The 14,015-nt window shown below is 38.7% G+C and overlaps 1 protein-coding gene across 1 annotated transcript; it reads left to right on the plus strand.

The window, feature by feature from the left end:
- The first annotated feature begins 7,523 nt into the window (after window positions 1-7,523).
- On the plus strand, window positions 7,524-13,774 carry spag6 (sperm associated antigen 6). The gene is made up of 11 exons (XM_011488840.2): window positions 7,524-7,914; window positions 7,998-8,093; window positions 8,167-8,333; window positions 9,680-9,863; window positions 9,988-10,193; window positions 10,957-11,130; window positions 11,245-11,397; window positions 11,472-11,663; window positions 11,735-11,851; window positions 11,930-12,075; window positions 13,573-13,774. Exons 1-11 carry the CDS (start codon window positions 7,890-7,892, stop codon window positions 13,634-13,636), a joined length of 1,524 nt encoding a protein of 507 aa, XP_011487142.1. The 5' UTR covers window positions 7,524-7,889; the 3' UTR covers window positions 13,637-13,774.
- The last annotated feature ends 241 nt before the right edge of the window (window positions 13,775-14,015 follow it).

Raw genomic sequence — 14,015 nt, forward strand, 5'->3', positions numbered from 1 at the left:
GGGTAGTGAAGCTACAAGCAACTGATTCCCTGTCAATCAAAGCTGTGATGGGTATTTGGCCAACTCGGTGTCACATTTTCATAAAACAGTTCAACATAAGTTTTTGAGATTTGGTTATTTTGGAAGCCTGGCCTGTGCCTAATGACTATACTTCCTCACTCAGGCTCTGATAAGAGACACTGTATCATCAGCAATAGTCACAAGGGATAACCCTCCAAACATAGGACAGTTGGTTATCCTTCCTTTGAGCTGCCAGTTCATTTCCATTAAGCTCAATGGCTGAGCTGGCAGTGTGTGATCAGCTGAGTAGTAAATGAAACCCAAATGATTTGCTCTGCAGTGGCAATGGCTTGTTTATTCTCCATCACCACAAATTGCAGAGCCAATATTCACTTTGGCTTTCGACATCAGGTTCTGACAAGCATGTCCGAGAAAGGCATATAAAACTGTATTTTTTTCTTACTAGAGCACAGAAATAGCGTGCTAAAGCGTATGTCAGAAACGTTTTTTATCACATTCCAAAACGTGTCAGGAAGGCCGTAGCGGACGCATCTAAATTATTCTAAAACAGTCGTATTAACGGCGTTTTGAATGAGTATTATGATATTTTTTACAAATGTCTTTCCTGATGTTTTATTAGTTATTTAGCCTTGCCACAGTAATAAGACAGGTCTGGTCCTGTCATTTGCAACCGGATATAAGCAGCTCAGTATCAGTTCAAGCTGGTTCAGGGAATTATCTGTGGTGTTTAGTGGAATGGCAGGAAAACTGGCTTGTCTTTTAGTGCATACTTTATTGCAGCCAAAATTTTGGCTTTTGTTTTTTTGCTTGTTTTTTCCGGGGTTTTATTTATTTAATTTATTACAATACAACAATTAGAAAAATTTCTATTTTGTTTTATGTTGGCCTTTAATCTAATGCTTTTCTTTGAGTTGTTTTTCTCGCTTTTTATACTTTTAAATGGAATTTTCTAACCTGGATAGTGCGTGATTTGCCTTAAATAAGTAAAATTAAAGCTCATTTGTATGTTACATCAACATTTCACTTTTTTTATCCTTCTTCATTTTGCAGTTTTTTTTTTCGACGAAAACCTGTTTATTTGTGTTTCTGTTAACATTAAAAATAACTGGTGAGACGCCTCGCCTTAATGGAGCTCATGTCTGGATAAAAAAAGTATTTTAAAGTCATGATTGTAAATGTGATGGCCTTTCTCTCCGGATATTTGATCATAAACGATCATGTTTATAGTCTAAAGCTCGAACCCAGTTTGTGGGTCGTTTCGGAACACGCTCACAGCGACGCAAAGAGTGAGTGTGCAGTATATGTGGCGCATGGGGGCGCCGGCCTACAGAGGGCGCCAAACCGAAGTTTGGAAAGTTACTTCCAGTTCGTATTTTTTCATTTTCACCGCTGTCAGTAACAGACGCACATCATTACTGATTGGGCTCCCCCGCCGCACCCGCTCCTCCTTCACTCGGGTCTTGTACAGACAGCGCGCTCCAGCACTTCTCTGCGAGTACGTGCGCGCTCTCGCGAAGACGTGCGCTGGAGCGCGCTGTTGATTCTTTTGATTTGAATCGTGTAGTCATCTGATGACAGCGCACTAAAGGTTGAAAAGGCAAAAGAAAAAAACAATCGAGGGGCTCAAAACAGAAAATGCAAGAGATGTAGAGGGAATGAAGAAAAGTTTCTCTAAATGGCGGAGAGACAGCAGGTACGTCATCAGTGATAAAAAAAACAGGCTTGTAAACATTCAGACTAAACTACCAGTAAAATGGTTACAAGAGTCTTCCAACTATACTGAGCAGGATTTACAGTATCACTAATAATGAAGAGAATAAAGGAGCTTGTATGTAATGATTTTGTCTCAGATCGACATAAATTACTTCTTTAGATGGACCAAAATACGGAAAAAGTTTTCATCCTATCACTGTAAAAGTACTAAATAATGATAAAAGCTGCTCCTATATGAAGAAGTAGGGAGTAGCATGTGTGATGTGGGTTAGATGGGGCTTTTCATTCTTTTTATACTGTTAAAAGTCTGGATAATTGTTGTTTTTTGAGTGACTATATATTTAATTTACAGCCTTTTGCTTCAAATATCACTTTGGCTGAACGACATTTTGGATTTTAGTTGAACATTTGGAGATGTTTAACAACAAGAAATAAATATATGCTATTCTATCCCACCACTAACTGATATACTAAAAAATATATAATTTGAAATAAAAAAATCCATTTTTACTTATAATTTAGTCACCATATTCTTTTAAAATCTTCCCAACACAATGTTTATATCATGCAGCTGAGGATGGAGAGAAAGACGAGAAGAGAGAGAGAGAATCAGGGCAGATGGAGAAAAGAAACAGGTTGGTGTTATGGTGGGCGTTTAGGGCAAAGCCAGTTAATACCAAGTCAGTCATTTTTATTTAGTATTCTTCATTTTAAAAAATGTGGATTAGCAAGATGTTTAATTGATTTAAAACACTAAATAACGCTTGCTTGGCCATATGATTTAGTGGAGAAGAACAAAGGCAAGAGATGAAGGAGACAGTGATGACTTCAGGTAGGAATAATTAAACCATTGAAACCACAAAAACCCAGAGGCTCATTCTGGTTCGAAGTTGCTGACCATCTTTTCACTGTGGCCTTCTGGGAAAATAAGTGCAGGCATACATGACAAGTCAGTCACAACAGAGAAGAACGGAGAGGTTCAGATGACGATGATAACGATAGAGAGAAAGAAAGGCGATCAGCTGATGACGAAGAGGGAGAAGAAGAGAGAGGTGCAGAGGAGGGGGCTGGGGCATTCCTTCCTTGGAAGAACCTTTCTGAATGGCCTAGATTTATACATTTAAACAATTAAAGTGGTATGGGGGTGTTTAGATAGCTTTAGGAAGGGTGGATGGGGCGTTTTATAATGTGCATTGATGCCTATGTGTGTGTGTGTGTGTGTGGGGGGGGGGGGTATAATGTGACCGCATGCGGGTATGCGGATGGTTGCGTCCCTGCACGCTCAGAGCTGCTCACGACAACATCGAACCTCTCCGACGCAACGAGCGACTTCATGATGGTGAAGTTTCGAGCCCAGCTCATGCAATGCGTGGAACACCCTGGCAGACAATGAACAAAGAGCCGCTCGCCATGTGCGCCGCAGCTGCTGCGCGCACACGCCCCCAGCTCGGGTGCAGTGAACAGACGCGGCCGCCAGGGGGCAGAATGAGCTCTGGAGCCGCAGCAGAGCTACTGTTTTCAGTTGCGTCTCCTCTGCACCCCGATGTTTGTCTGTCGGCAAAGAAGTATTGCGGTAAATAAACAAATAAATAAGAGGGAGGACTCTCACAAAAATCCATCTGTACAAAACAGCAAAACCCAGTCATACAACATTCACAGTGGGCATGGACTAAGACACATAAAATACTAGGTATATGCCCTTATATATGGAAGCGATTCTGTAGCATAATTAAAAATAAAAGTCAAAACCAGAAATGCTTTTTCATTTTCAAAATGAAGCTGTATTTTTTGACTCAAAATCAAAATGAAAAAGCAATCCACCAAAATGCTTTTTCATTTTCTTCTTCAACACTGCTTCTTCTGTCACTTAATTAAAATGATAATGAAAATGGTATTTGACATTTCATTTTCAAAAAGTTCTCTGGTAAATTTGTAGCAAAATTCATTTAGAAATGTCTAATTTGACAATTAAAATGGATTAACAGAAATGATTTTTCGTTTTCAAAATGTAACTGCATCAAATGACTCAAAATTAAAATGAAAAATCGAGACTTCAAAACGCTTTTTCATTTTCTACTTAAAAAATGCTTATTCTGTGTCATAATTAAAAAAAAATGCAAAGAGGGGATTGCATTTTCATTTTAACATCCACCCTGCGAATAGTGTCGCATAATTCAATTCGAATAAGCATTTCCAGCGGGGAGGCGGGGCGATGACGTCAGTGCTTTTTCCGTGTGACCGACTGCTAAGAGACACATGCTACGAGCAATTAAGATAATTTCTGTTAATCCATTTTAATTGTCAAATTAACATTTCTAAATGAATGTTGCTACAAATTTACCAGAGAAATTTTTGAAAATGAAATGTCAAATAAAATTTTCATTATCATTTTAATTAAGTGACAGAATAAGCGGTGTTAAATAGGAAAATGAAAAAGCATTTTGGTGGATTGCTTTTTTCATTTTAATTTTGAGTCAAAAAATGCAGAATTTTTAAGTTCAAATGTTTTATCTTTTCAATCTTTTTCAAAATTAAAAAGCATTTCTGGTTTTGACCTTTATTTTTAATTACGCTACAGAATCACTTCCATACTTATGAACAGGTATAGTTTGGAGTAGTGCCTGTAAATCGCACTTTCTGTGACGCAACTGTCTTGAGAAAGGGATAAGGAATCTATGTCATGATGGCGCTTTTATGTCAGTTATTGAACTGAAAGAGACTTTCAATATGGTTGTTGGAAGAGATATTTGGAAATATCTACAACTCAGAAACAGTCTAAAATCTGCCTGTTGTCTACAACTAGTACAAAAACAGAACATGACTCAAGAGTGGCTGAACTCAACTGTAATCTAAACACAGCATCTGTGTTTTATTAGAAAAAAAAACTACTAAGCAATCAGAACAAACTTTCTGACAGCTTGAGATTGGTTTGGCAAAGATATCAGGCATTTCTGAAGAAGCATGGCATAATTATACACAGTGGTTGGGCCACACGAGAAACCAGAAGTAAACGTATTCATTTTAAAATAGTTCACCGGTATTACTATACTGGGTCTGTTGCAAGACAATAACTGTTGGAAATGTGGAAACGACACTGGTACTTATCTTCACGGTATGTTCTGGTATTACATTTTAAGCACAAAAATATTTCTCCACCTTTTAAACAGCTTTCACCCACTGTCAACTGTTTTAATCTTTTTTTTCCTGCAGGTACCTACAGCAACGATGACAGCAATGCATCTCTGATATTTGATCATTTCCTTTTTTTATCTTTTGGTACAATTGTTTTCTGTTTAAATTGAAGTCATGTCACTCTTAAGAATTATGTATATAGATAATATGGGTAAAAGGTTTTTTAACATTAGGAAAAGATGAACTATTTGTTTTTGTAGAAAAGACTGGAATTTTAGTAGATGGATTTATTAATAGCTGCATTGAACACAATAGCAGCTGTGGAGAACAGACAAGTTCTTTTATTCTTTTAAAGAAATTAAATTTTAGGCTAAAAACAGTTTGCTTATATAAGAAATTTGTCACTATATTATCATTCTTTTAGTTGCTTCTCCATATTTCTTTTATAATTAATCATTATAATTTTAATAATTAATTTAAAAATAATTAAAAGTTTTATTGTATACATTGGAGAGAAAACTGTTCTGGTTTATGATCTTTTGTTTTACTGTTGTAAACGTTTTTGGATTCTGCAAAATCACAAAGATATTTTATTCTCGTATATTCTATAAAAATGTATTTTTTTTATTTCCCTGAATGTATATATATGTTGTTGTTGTTTCATGTATTTATTTGACGCTAGGTGTTAAACTTTAAGAATGGCTACTGTGAATGTGTTTTAAAGTAGGTCAGGGCAAACAGTCGGGGCTCCGTCCACGTCTTCGTCGCTGCCGAGCCCCGGTACGCCTGCGCAGTCGCCGCACCCCGCTCACGTTCCCAACAACGTGAACGGGAACGCCGCTGCCGCCACACCTCACACCCCGACCCGGCCCTTCGCGCAGTACGGCGGAGGCGGCAGCGGCGGCAAACCGAGGAAGGTTTCCCTGATCGGCTCGTCGACTTCCTCCGGATGACGGGAGGCTCTGGACCGAACCCCGAACACCATTTGCCGCTCAGCTAACCCCGTTTCCATGCCCATGTAGTTCCGTCGTGTAGACGACGCTTTCTCTCTTTCTCGCGCCAGTCGTTCTTTTTAAATATTACGTCATCGCGTGTACGTCGAAACTAGTGGATTGGACGGCATTTCAAAATAAAAGCACTGAGCTGTGTTTTTAACCTGAAAGAAAAAGAGAAGGAACAGAGATTTGGGGAGAAGAAGGACACAAGTGTCCTGTTGAATAAAAGCTACGTCTTTATTTTACAAAAGTGACTGACTGTTTTACGTCTTTCTAATAATGAAACGTGTTTATCTAAAAGAGCTTTCTTTAAAAGAGCTGTTTGTGCCACACACAGAGAAATCCGTCAAATAAACAATTACAAATAAAAAGTTGATTTATCTTGGAAGGAAAATTCTCAATTGGAGCAGAAAAAAAAGCCTTTTATTGAAGAGAAAACCTTACGTCTTTGGAGGAACCGGATCCCTCATCCATTTCCACATTTGGAGTGTGCCTGGTAATCCAGTATATATTAATATAGTATATATGTATATATTCAATCAGCGAGGACGTTCCCCTCCTGTTCCCATTTGTTTCTATGGGAAAGAAACAATGACACAAATAAAACATTTGAACTTAAAACTTTACACGTGTGTAGAATTTTGATCAATCCAGCATCTGATTTTTGACTGGACAAAATTAGTAAAGTTAAACCATAAAAATAAATATGACACCTTAGTCACAACTTTTCTTCATTTAAGATTTAATTTCTTATCTGTGACAAAACATTTTATAGTTCAGGAGTTTTTTTTCTGTAGAAAGACTTTTAGTAGACTAGCTCTATATTTAAACTTAAACATAAATAATTGTAATAGTTTTCTATCAGTGGATAAAAAAGAATCAGGCACCTCAGTTTACATTAGTGGATGGAGATGGAAAAGTAAAGCTCAAATTCTTTAAATTAATTTCTTTAGGAGGGTGACAAAAAAAACATTGTCAGACTTCATTTATCTTTTTATCTTTGTATCTAATTAAATATCAGCTATTATTTAGTAGCACAATTTTTATTTTCTGACATTCCTTTTTACTTTATATTAATGTAGTTGATTTCATTTTGCTGCATATCTGAACGTTTTATGTTTAAATGTGTATTTGAGGGTTTGACCAAATTCATTTGCTAAAACCTAAAGCTATGTGTTTATTTATTTGTTTGTTTATTTAGCAGTGAAAGTCAGAAGGAAGAGTTAAGCCATTTTGGTTTCTTTTAATCACAGAAATCCTTCCATTTAAAAGTAATTTTTCTTAGGACTCCAGGTTTTCGTCCACATTAGACATTTTTGATGCTTTTGTCATTTTAGATTTAACTGTTTTTGGTTACATTTTGGTTTAAAATTACTTTTAAAATGGATATTTATTCAAAGGCTGAGAGAGGCCTAAATGACCGAGAATGAATTTAAAGTTGGAGGAGTGAAGCAGGAAAATTTGATACAACCATAGTCTATTGAAAATGACATTTCTCCCCCAGTATTTTATTCCTTTTTTTGTTTTTAATAAATATTATTATTAATATATATTCCGCGCAATAATCTCCGTTATATTATTAACGTGAGCGAGTTTTTAATGTTTTTTTATCTCTGCAATGCGCATAAACAGTCCAGAAGTCTTCTCTGTCTTTCAGAAGCTGATGGCCTTTCTAACGGAGACGTTTATACAGAATCCGCCGCTTCATCGCAGGTTCCCGCCGTGGCGGCGATGGCGGCTTGAGTGACACGTCAGCGTTTAGCGGGAACGAGAACAGCGAGAGCTCTCACTCTGAATCATAATCCGTCAACCGTGGACTGGCATGCGCGGGCACGCCGCCAGAGGGAGCCGTCTTTTCTGTTTAACGATCTTCGTTGCAGACACACCAAAGCTGTTATCTTCCGGTGTGTTGCCGGGGCAACAGTACCCACAACAACAGCTCGGGCGCAACAATCATTTCAGTTACAGAGAGGTCGTCTTGTTTGTGCAAACTGCATCTTAAAATCAAAATATTTGAAAGAAGTCACGATGAGCCAACGTCAGATCATTCAAGGTGAGCTCCTTTTGCAGTTGGCTTCACAGAAAAGATGAAGAACTCTTTTATTTAGACATTTTGATTTGCTTTTTATTGTGCAGTCTTTGAGCAGTACCAGAAATCCAGAATGCAGTTTGTCCAAACCATCTCTGATTTGGCAGCCAGACCGCAGAATATAGAAATCCTTCACAATGCAGGTAGAGAATTTTTTACTGATGCTGGATTTCAGACATTGTCAACGCAGTTCTCACCTGCCCATTTGTCCTGCAGGTGTGATGTCCTTACTGCGTCCTCTGCTGCTAGATGTGGTACCAGGCGTCCAGCACACAGCGGCTTTGGCTCTGGGCCGCCTGGCGGACAGCAGCAACAGCCTGGCCGAGGCTGTGGTGAAGGAGAACATCCTCCCTGACGTGGTCCAGTCTGTGACCTCCCATAATGTGAGCATCTTCTAATCCTCTCTTTTTTTTTTTATGAGCCGTCATGTGATCCCAGCATCATTCCATGATCACTATCTGTCTGCACGCCGGGCCTGAGGGCGCCAGCCCCCTAAATGTGATCATATGGGGTTTCCTTGGCTGCATGTATTTTTTCTAAGTTTGTTTTAGTGTTAATATGTGCTGTTTATAACAGAGCTATGGTAACATAGTAATTTCTCCTTAGTGGGATCAATAAAGTTTTATTCAAATCTGCTTGATTCTATTTTGGAGGTTCAAAATAAATAGGATGTATTCAAATTTACGTCCATCAAAGTAAAAAAAAAAAAAAGAAGTAAATCTAACTGATTTAATTTTTCACTCATATTTTCAAATTATATTTTACAATGAAACCAAAAACTTTAAAATTACAGTTTACTTTTTTAAACAACATCGTTTTTATTTTATTGTTGTTAAAGCTGGATTTCCCCTAAATTAAGATATCAGTTCAGTTAGCGGTTTTTGCTACTGCACACTAAAAACTCCATAGTTAAAAACAACCCAAGTTTGGTTGTTTTTAACCCAACTCCGAGGTTAAAAGGGGATTAACTGTTTGATGGGTTATTTTAACTGAGGAACAAAAATCGTGAATTGGATTAAATAATAATTATTAACACAAAAATTGGTAGTGGTCCAAAAACTAAACCATAACCATAATACAACTGGGGAGAAGAAATAACCCAAGTGTTTTAAGAGTGTGTATTTCTTGAGCCGATGTGGTTGTCTGATCTTTATTTCCTAAAATGGTTTGTTTTTCCTTCAAACATCCATTAGAAAAGGCTGAAAACAGAATGCTTTCTAGTGTTCATCCACTATAAACAAACTCCTTGGGTGCATTTCCAAAGCGTTTTGTTTTGGCTTCTCTCTGCAAACACCAGTCTTTTCCTTCTTCCTCCTCTGCAGCCTCTTCTTCAGCTTTGTGCTTTGTTCAGCGTGCACCATGTGCTTTGGCTTCAAATCCCCTCTTCAGATTGCTCCAGACCTTTTTTTAGTGCTGTCAGAAATCCTGACTGCTTAATGAGGTTCTGCAACACACTATTAGTGAAAAAATAATAATAATAATTCTGTTATTATCTCTTTTGTTCCACTTCAAATTTTTGCTGCTAACTTCCAATATTTCATCAAAAATGGTGAGTTTACAATTGCAATGATCAAGTTTTTTCCCCCACAGAATTTACTTTTGGTGATTTTTTTTTTATTACAGTGCAAAACTTTCTTTCACATGAATCCAGAACTAAAACGTAAAATGCCAAAGTTTCGGACAGAGCTGTGAGCAGCGGTTCTTTTGTCTTTGGTGTGTTTGTGTGCAGAGGTTCCAAAAGAAGGCTGCAGCGTTTGTGCTCCGTGCCGTTTCCAAACACTCCCCTGAGCTGTCCCAGGCTGTGGTGGACTGTGGGGGGGTGGATGCTTTGGTCCAATGCTTGATGGAGTTTGACCCCGGGGTTAAGGAGGCCGCCGCCTGGTCTCTGGGCTGCACAGCACGGCACAATGCAAGTAGGATCACAATTCATGGCATCTTTCTTTAGAGTTTTTTTTTTTTGGTAAATACATTTTCATTTAAAATATTTCAATTGTTTTCTTTTTCTGCTGATGTTCTCCTCTTTTTGCTCACCTGCAGCTTTGTCACAGACGGTTGTGAATGCTGGAGCTGTCCCCCTCCTGGTGTTGTGTCTGCTGGAGCCAGAGATGGCCCTCAAACGCATAGCAGCCTCCACCCTGAGTGACATCTGCAAACACACGCCGGAGCTAGCCCACGCCGTGGTAGACGCCGGCGCCATCCCACACTTGGCACAGCTGATCCTCAGTCGCGACACCAAACTTAAGGTGGTTTTTCTCTGCATGTAAATTTTAAATATTTAGTTTTCTTTTTTTGTCATAAAAAATACACTCAAATAAAATATCTAAAATAGTTGAATGTCTATCTTAATGTCAGCTTCTTTTGATTTGAAAAAATACCTAAATGATAAGTGTGGAAGTGTGTTCATAGTTCAATATTTCAATAGTCGTGACTCAACTTAAAGTGCACAAAATTAAAAAACAACTTTATTTTTTAAAAATCTAAAAAAAAATGTTAATTATTATTTCACCCAAGTTTCATGAGATATAAATGCAAATTTTGTTCAAATGTGTGTTGAAAAAGGCAGGGTAGATATTTTTAATTAATATCTTTTCCTATGAGACACTTTTATTTTAAGTTTGCAAGTTTTCTATTTGTAAGGAAAGCATAAAATGAGCTAAAAAAGCAGAAAAAAGAACATTAATTTTTCACTAAAAATATGAAGTTAAAATAATTTATTTCTTTCAGTTTCTGGAAAAATTTGTTTTGATGTTTTAACACACGAGAATTATAAGTTAACCTCTTGACACCTGAATTTATTTCCAAATATGAAAAAAAAAACTCGTTTTTGCTTTCAAATGCTAAATTAAGGCCAATTTGGAGCTTTAGTTGTTTGATGCAAATTTGTACCAGTTGGTATCAAGGAATTAAATGCAAAGACATGGAGCATTACTTAAGCTATACAAAACAAGAAAAGAATATATTAAAAAATATATTTAAAATAAGAAAACCTGCTTTTTTCCCCTCCAGAGGCAGGTGTTCTCCGCTCTTAGCCAGATTGCGAAGCATTCAGCCGACCTGTCAGAGATGGTGGCCGAGGTTGGCGTGTTTCCCGCAGCCATGACCTGCCTCAAAGATCCGGATGAGTACGTGCGGAAGAACGTGACCACTCTGATGAGAGAGATGGCGAAGCAAACAGCAGAGGTACTGGATGCTCCCACCTCACAAATCAAGAATGCCTCTTTCTACTGTTCTTTTTGGAGATCATCATCTTGAATTGACTGAATTTGGGTCCTAAACTCTGACTGATGTTTCTAGCTGTCTCAGCTGGTGGTAAACTGCGGTGGCTTGGGGGCGGTGATTGACTACCTGAACGACTGCAGTGGAAGCCTGCGGTTGCCGGGGATCATGATGCTGGGATATGTGGCATCTCACAGCGAAAGTCTCGCCATGGCTGTCATTCTTTCCAAGGTATGCCTTTTGTAAAGCTTTGGATCCTTCAGCAGCTGGAGGAAGTCAGCCCACTCTGTTTTTGTGTCCTGCAGGGGGTGTCACAGTTAGCTGTGTGTCTGTCTGAGGAGCCAGAGGATCACATTAAAGCTGCCACCGTCTGGTCTATTGGTCAGATCGGACAGCACACCCCTGATCACGCCAAGGCGGTGGCCACGGCAAACCTGCTGCCTAAAATTCTCAAGCTCTACACGGATGCCAGCAGCTCCGAGGACCTGCAGGCCAAGGTAAGGAATGCAGCACACTTAGGTGATGTTTCACTCTCACAGAGGATTAAAAGAGCAATGTGACGTTTCAGAGCAAGAAAGCTCTGAAGAGCATTTTGCAGAAGTGCACCCACCTGCCGGCTCTGGAGCCACTCCTCTACGACGCTCCGAGCAAAATCCTCAAACACGTCATGTGTCAGTTCAGCAAGGTCAGGAATGAGGAGGTCCACAGCTGCTCCAAAAAAAGTTTCTGGTTGTCTCTGGTCTAATTCTTCCTGCCTCCAAAGGTGCTGCCTCACGACAGTAAGGCCCGGCGTCTGTTTGTCACCAGCGGGGGGCTGAAGAAAGTGCAGGAGATCCAGGCTGAGCCCGGCTCTGTTCTGCAGGAGCACATCAACGCCATCAACAGCTGTTTCCCTGAAGAGATAGTCAGGTGCAGAAAAGCATTTAAACCAGGGGTGTCAAACCCATTTTGGTTCGGGGGCCACATTCAACCGGTCTGATCTCAAGTGGGCCAGACCAGTAACATAAAAGCAAAATAACAGTTTTGTTTTTTTCTCAGTTGGAAAAAATGCCTCAGCCAACATGGTAGCCTAATGATTTATTATTACACATTCATTCACAGAGGCCAAAAGGTCAATAGCTTTTTGGGAACAAGACTTCTGCAGCCTCCAGCATTTTTAAATAAGTTCACCATCTGAAAATAGTTTGGATGTATACTCTAACTTGTCTGCAATAAGATGTCTGTCGCTCCATCACTGAAGGTTATTTTGTCAGTCCAGCTAATCTTCTCTTTTCCTAACTACAATTGGTGACATTTTTCTTTATGGTTAGTCTCATCGTGGTGCTGAATGTTATATTGTTTGAGCACTGCAACCTGTTGATGAGATACCAAGCATGCAGGTTTTGCATTCAGCTCTGTGAACAAATAATTCCTGGAAAGCTCAGCACTTCACTTCAACCATTTTTTTCTTATTGACAACATTTTGGTCATTATTGTGTCACTACTGATCATTCTCATAACAATGTAACAGCAGTGAGAATCTAAGAAGAACCAAACTACATCTTACCCAGGCGCAGAGCTGTTAGGATTCACTTTTGGCACGTGCAGAGAAATGCTGTTTCACCTGTTCTGCGTTTCCTTTGCTTCCCCTAGTGGCGGAATTGCGCATTATTTTCTGGAAAAAAAATCATGAGTCGCCACAGGAATGGACTAAATGTTTTTTTAAAACATCCTTAATTTTTTCAACTCTTCATGACTGGGACATATTGAACCATCTGGTGGGCCGTATGTTTGACACCTCTGATTTAAACCTTTCTACTGAGTTGCATGTAATATCTCAGGGGGAGCATTTTGTTTAAAACCTGGAGCATTTTTTCTAATTTTTTTCTACTGTACAATTTACTCTAACTACTAATTCCTTTTTAGTAACCTGTTTATGTAAATTGTATATACATATGATTATATTACACCATAATTTCACAATAGTCTTGAAACTGTCCACAAAACTCAAATTTAGTCTTTTTTTTGCAGCAATAATCACTAAAATTCATTTCTTTATGTTTTCAAGTGAAAGATCCAACATGTAGAAACAAAATAAAAATCTACAAATCCACATAGAAAACACAGACGAGGTCAGAACAATATGAAAAATGTCAGGACTCCATTACACTGTACACATTGTTTTAAGGATTTATTCCAAGGAGTATCACAATAAAGTGTCATATCTTTTTTATGTTTTTTAAACCAATATTTCAAACCTAAATACCTTTTGAAAACTCCCACATTAAATTTAGAATGAAAACAATGCTATGGGGGGGGTCATTTTCATATCTGCGTCATTGTAAACAGCTGATGTGAGTTTCATGGGGACTTGTGAGGATGAAGTAAGTCAGAACGACAAAATCACTTTTTTGTGTTTCATTACAGGTACCACTCCCCTGGCTACTCTGAGGTCCTTTTGGAGCGTTTAGAGAACTACCAACCAACCTGAAAGACATGCCTATTTAACATTAAACTGTGCAGCAACACAAAACCCTGTTATCAGATAGTTATTGGGAGTCTGTACCTTAAAAGTCCATTTCTGTCTTCATGTGATTCAATAAACTGCCTCTGAAGAGGTCAAAGGTCAGCTTCCAACCACACCAGGTGGATAGAAATACAAAATCTAACTGGATTCCTGATGATATTCACACACTGATCTAGAGTTTTAAGTTTATTAGACTGATTGGAGGGTTTTTCAAACTCTGGTCGCTCCTCATGACACCATGTATCTCTCCTGCGGCTCATTCTGCCCCCTGGCGGCCGCGTCTGTTCACTGCACCTGAGCTGGAGGCGTGTGTGCGCAGCAGCTGCAGCGCACATGGTGAGCG

Source organism: Oryzias latipes, chromosome 20 (assembly GCF_002234675.1).
Source record: "Oryzias latipes chromosome 20, ASM223467v1".
Classification (NCBI taxonomy): Eukaryota; Metazoa; Chordata; class Actinopteri; order Beloniformes; family Adrianichthyidae; genus Oryzias; species Oryzias latipes.

Bases quoted from the DNA above. Each gene is read 5' to 3' on its own strand.
- spag6 (XM_011488840.2), top strand. From the start codon at position 7,890: ATGAGCCAACGTCAGATCATTCAAG. The intron at 11,131-11,244 runs GTACTGGATGCT...TGATGTTTCTAG, and splicing joins TGGCGAAGCAAACAGCAGAG to CTGTCTCAGCTGGTGGTAAA. The intron at 11,664-11,734 runs GTAAGGAATGCA...GTGACGTTTCAG, and splicing joins CCGAGGACCTGCAGGCCAAG to AGCAAGAAAGCTCTGAAGAG.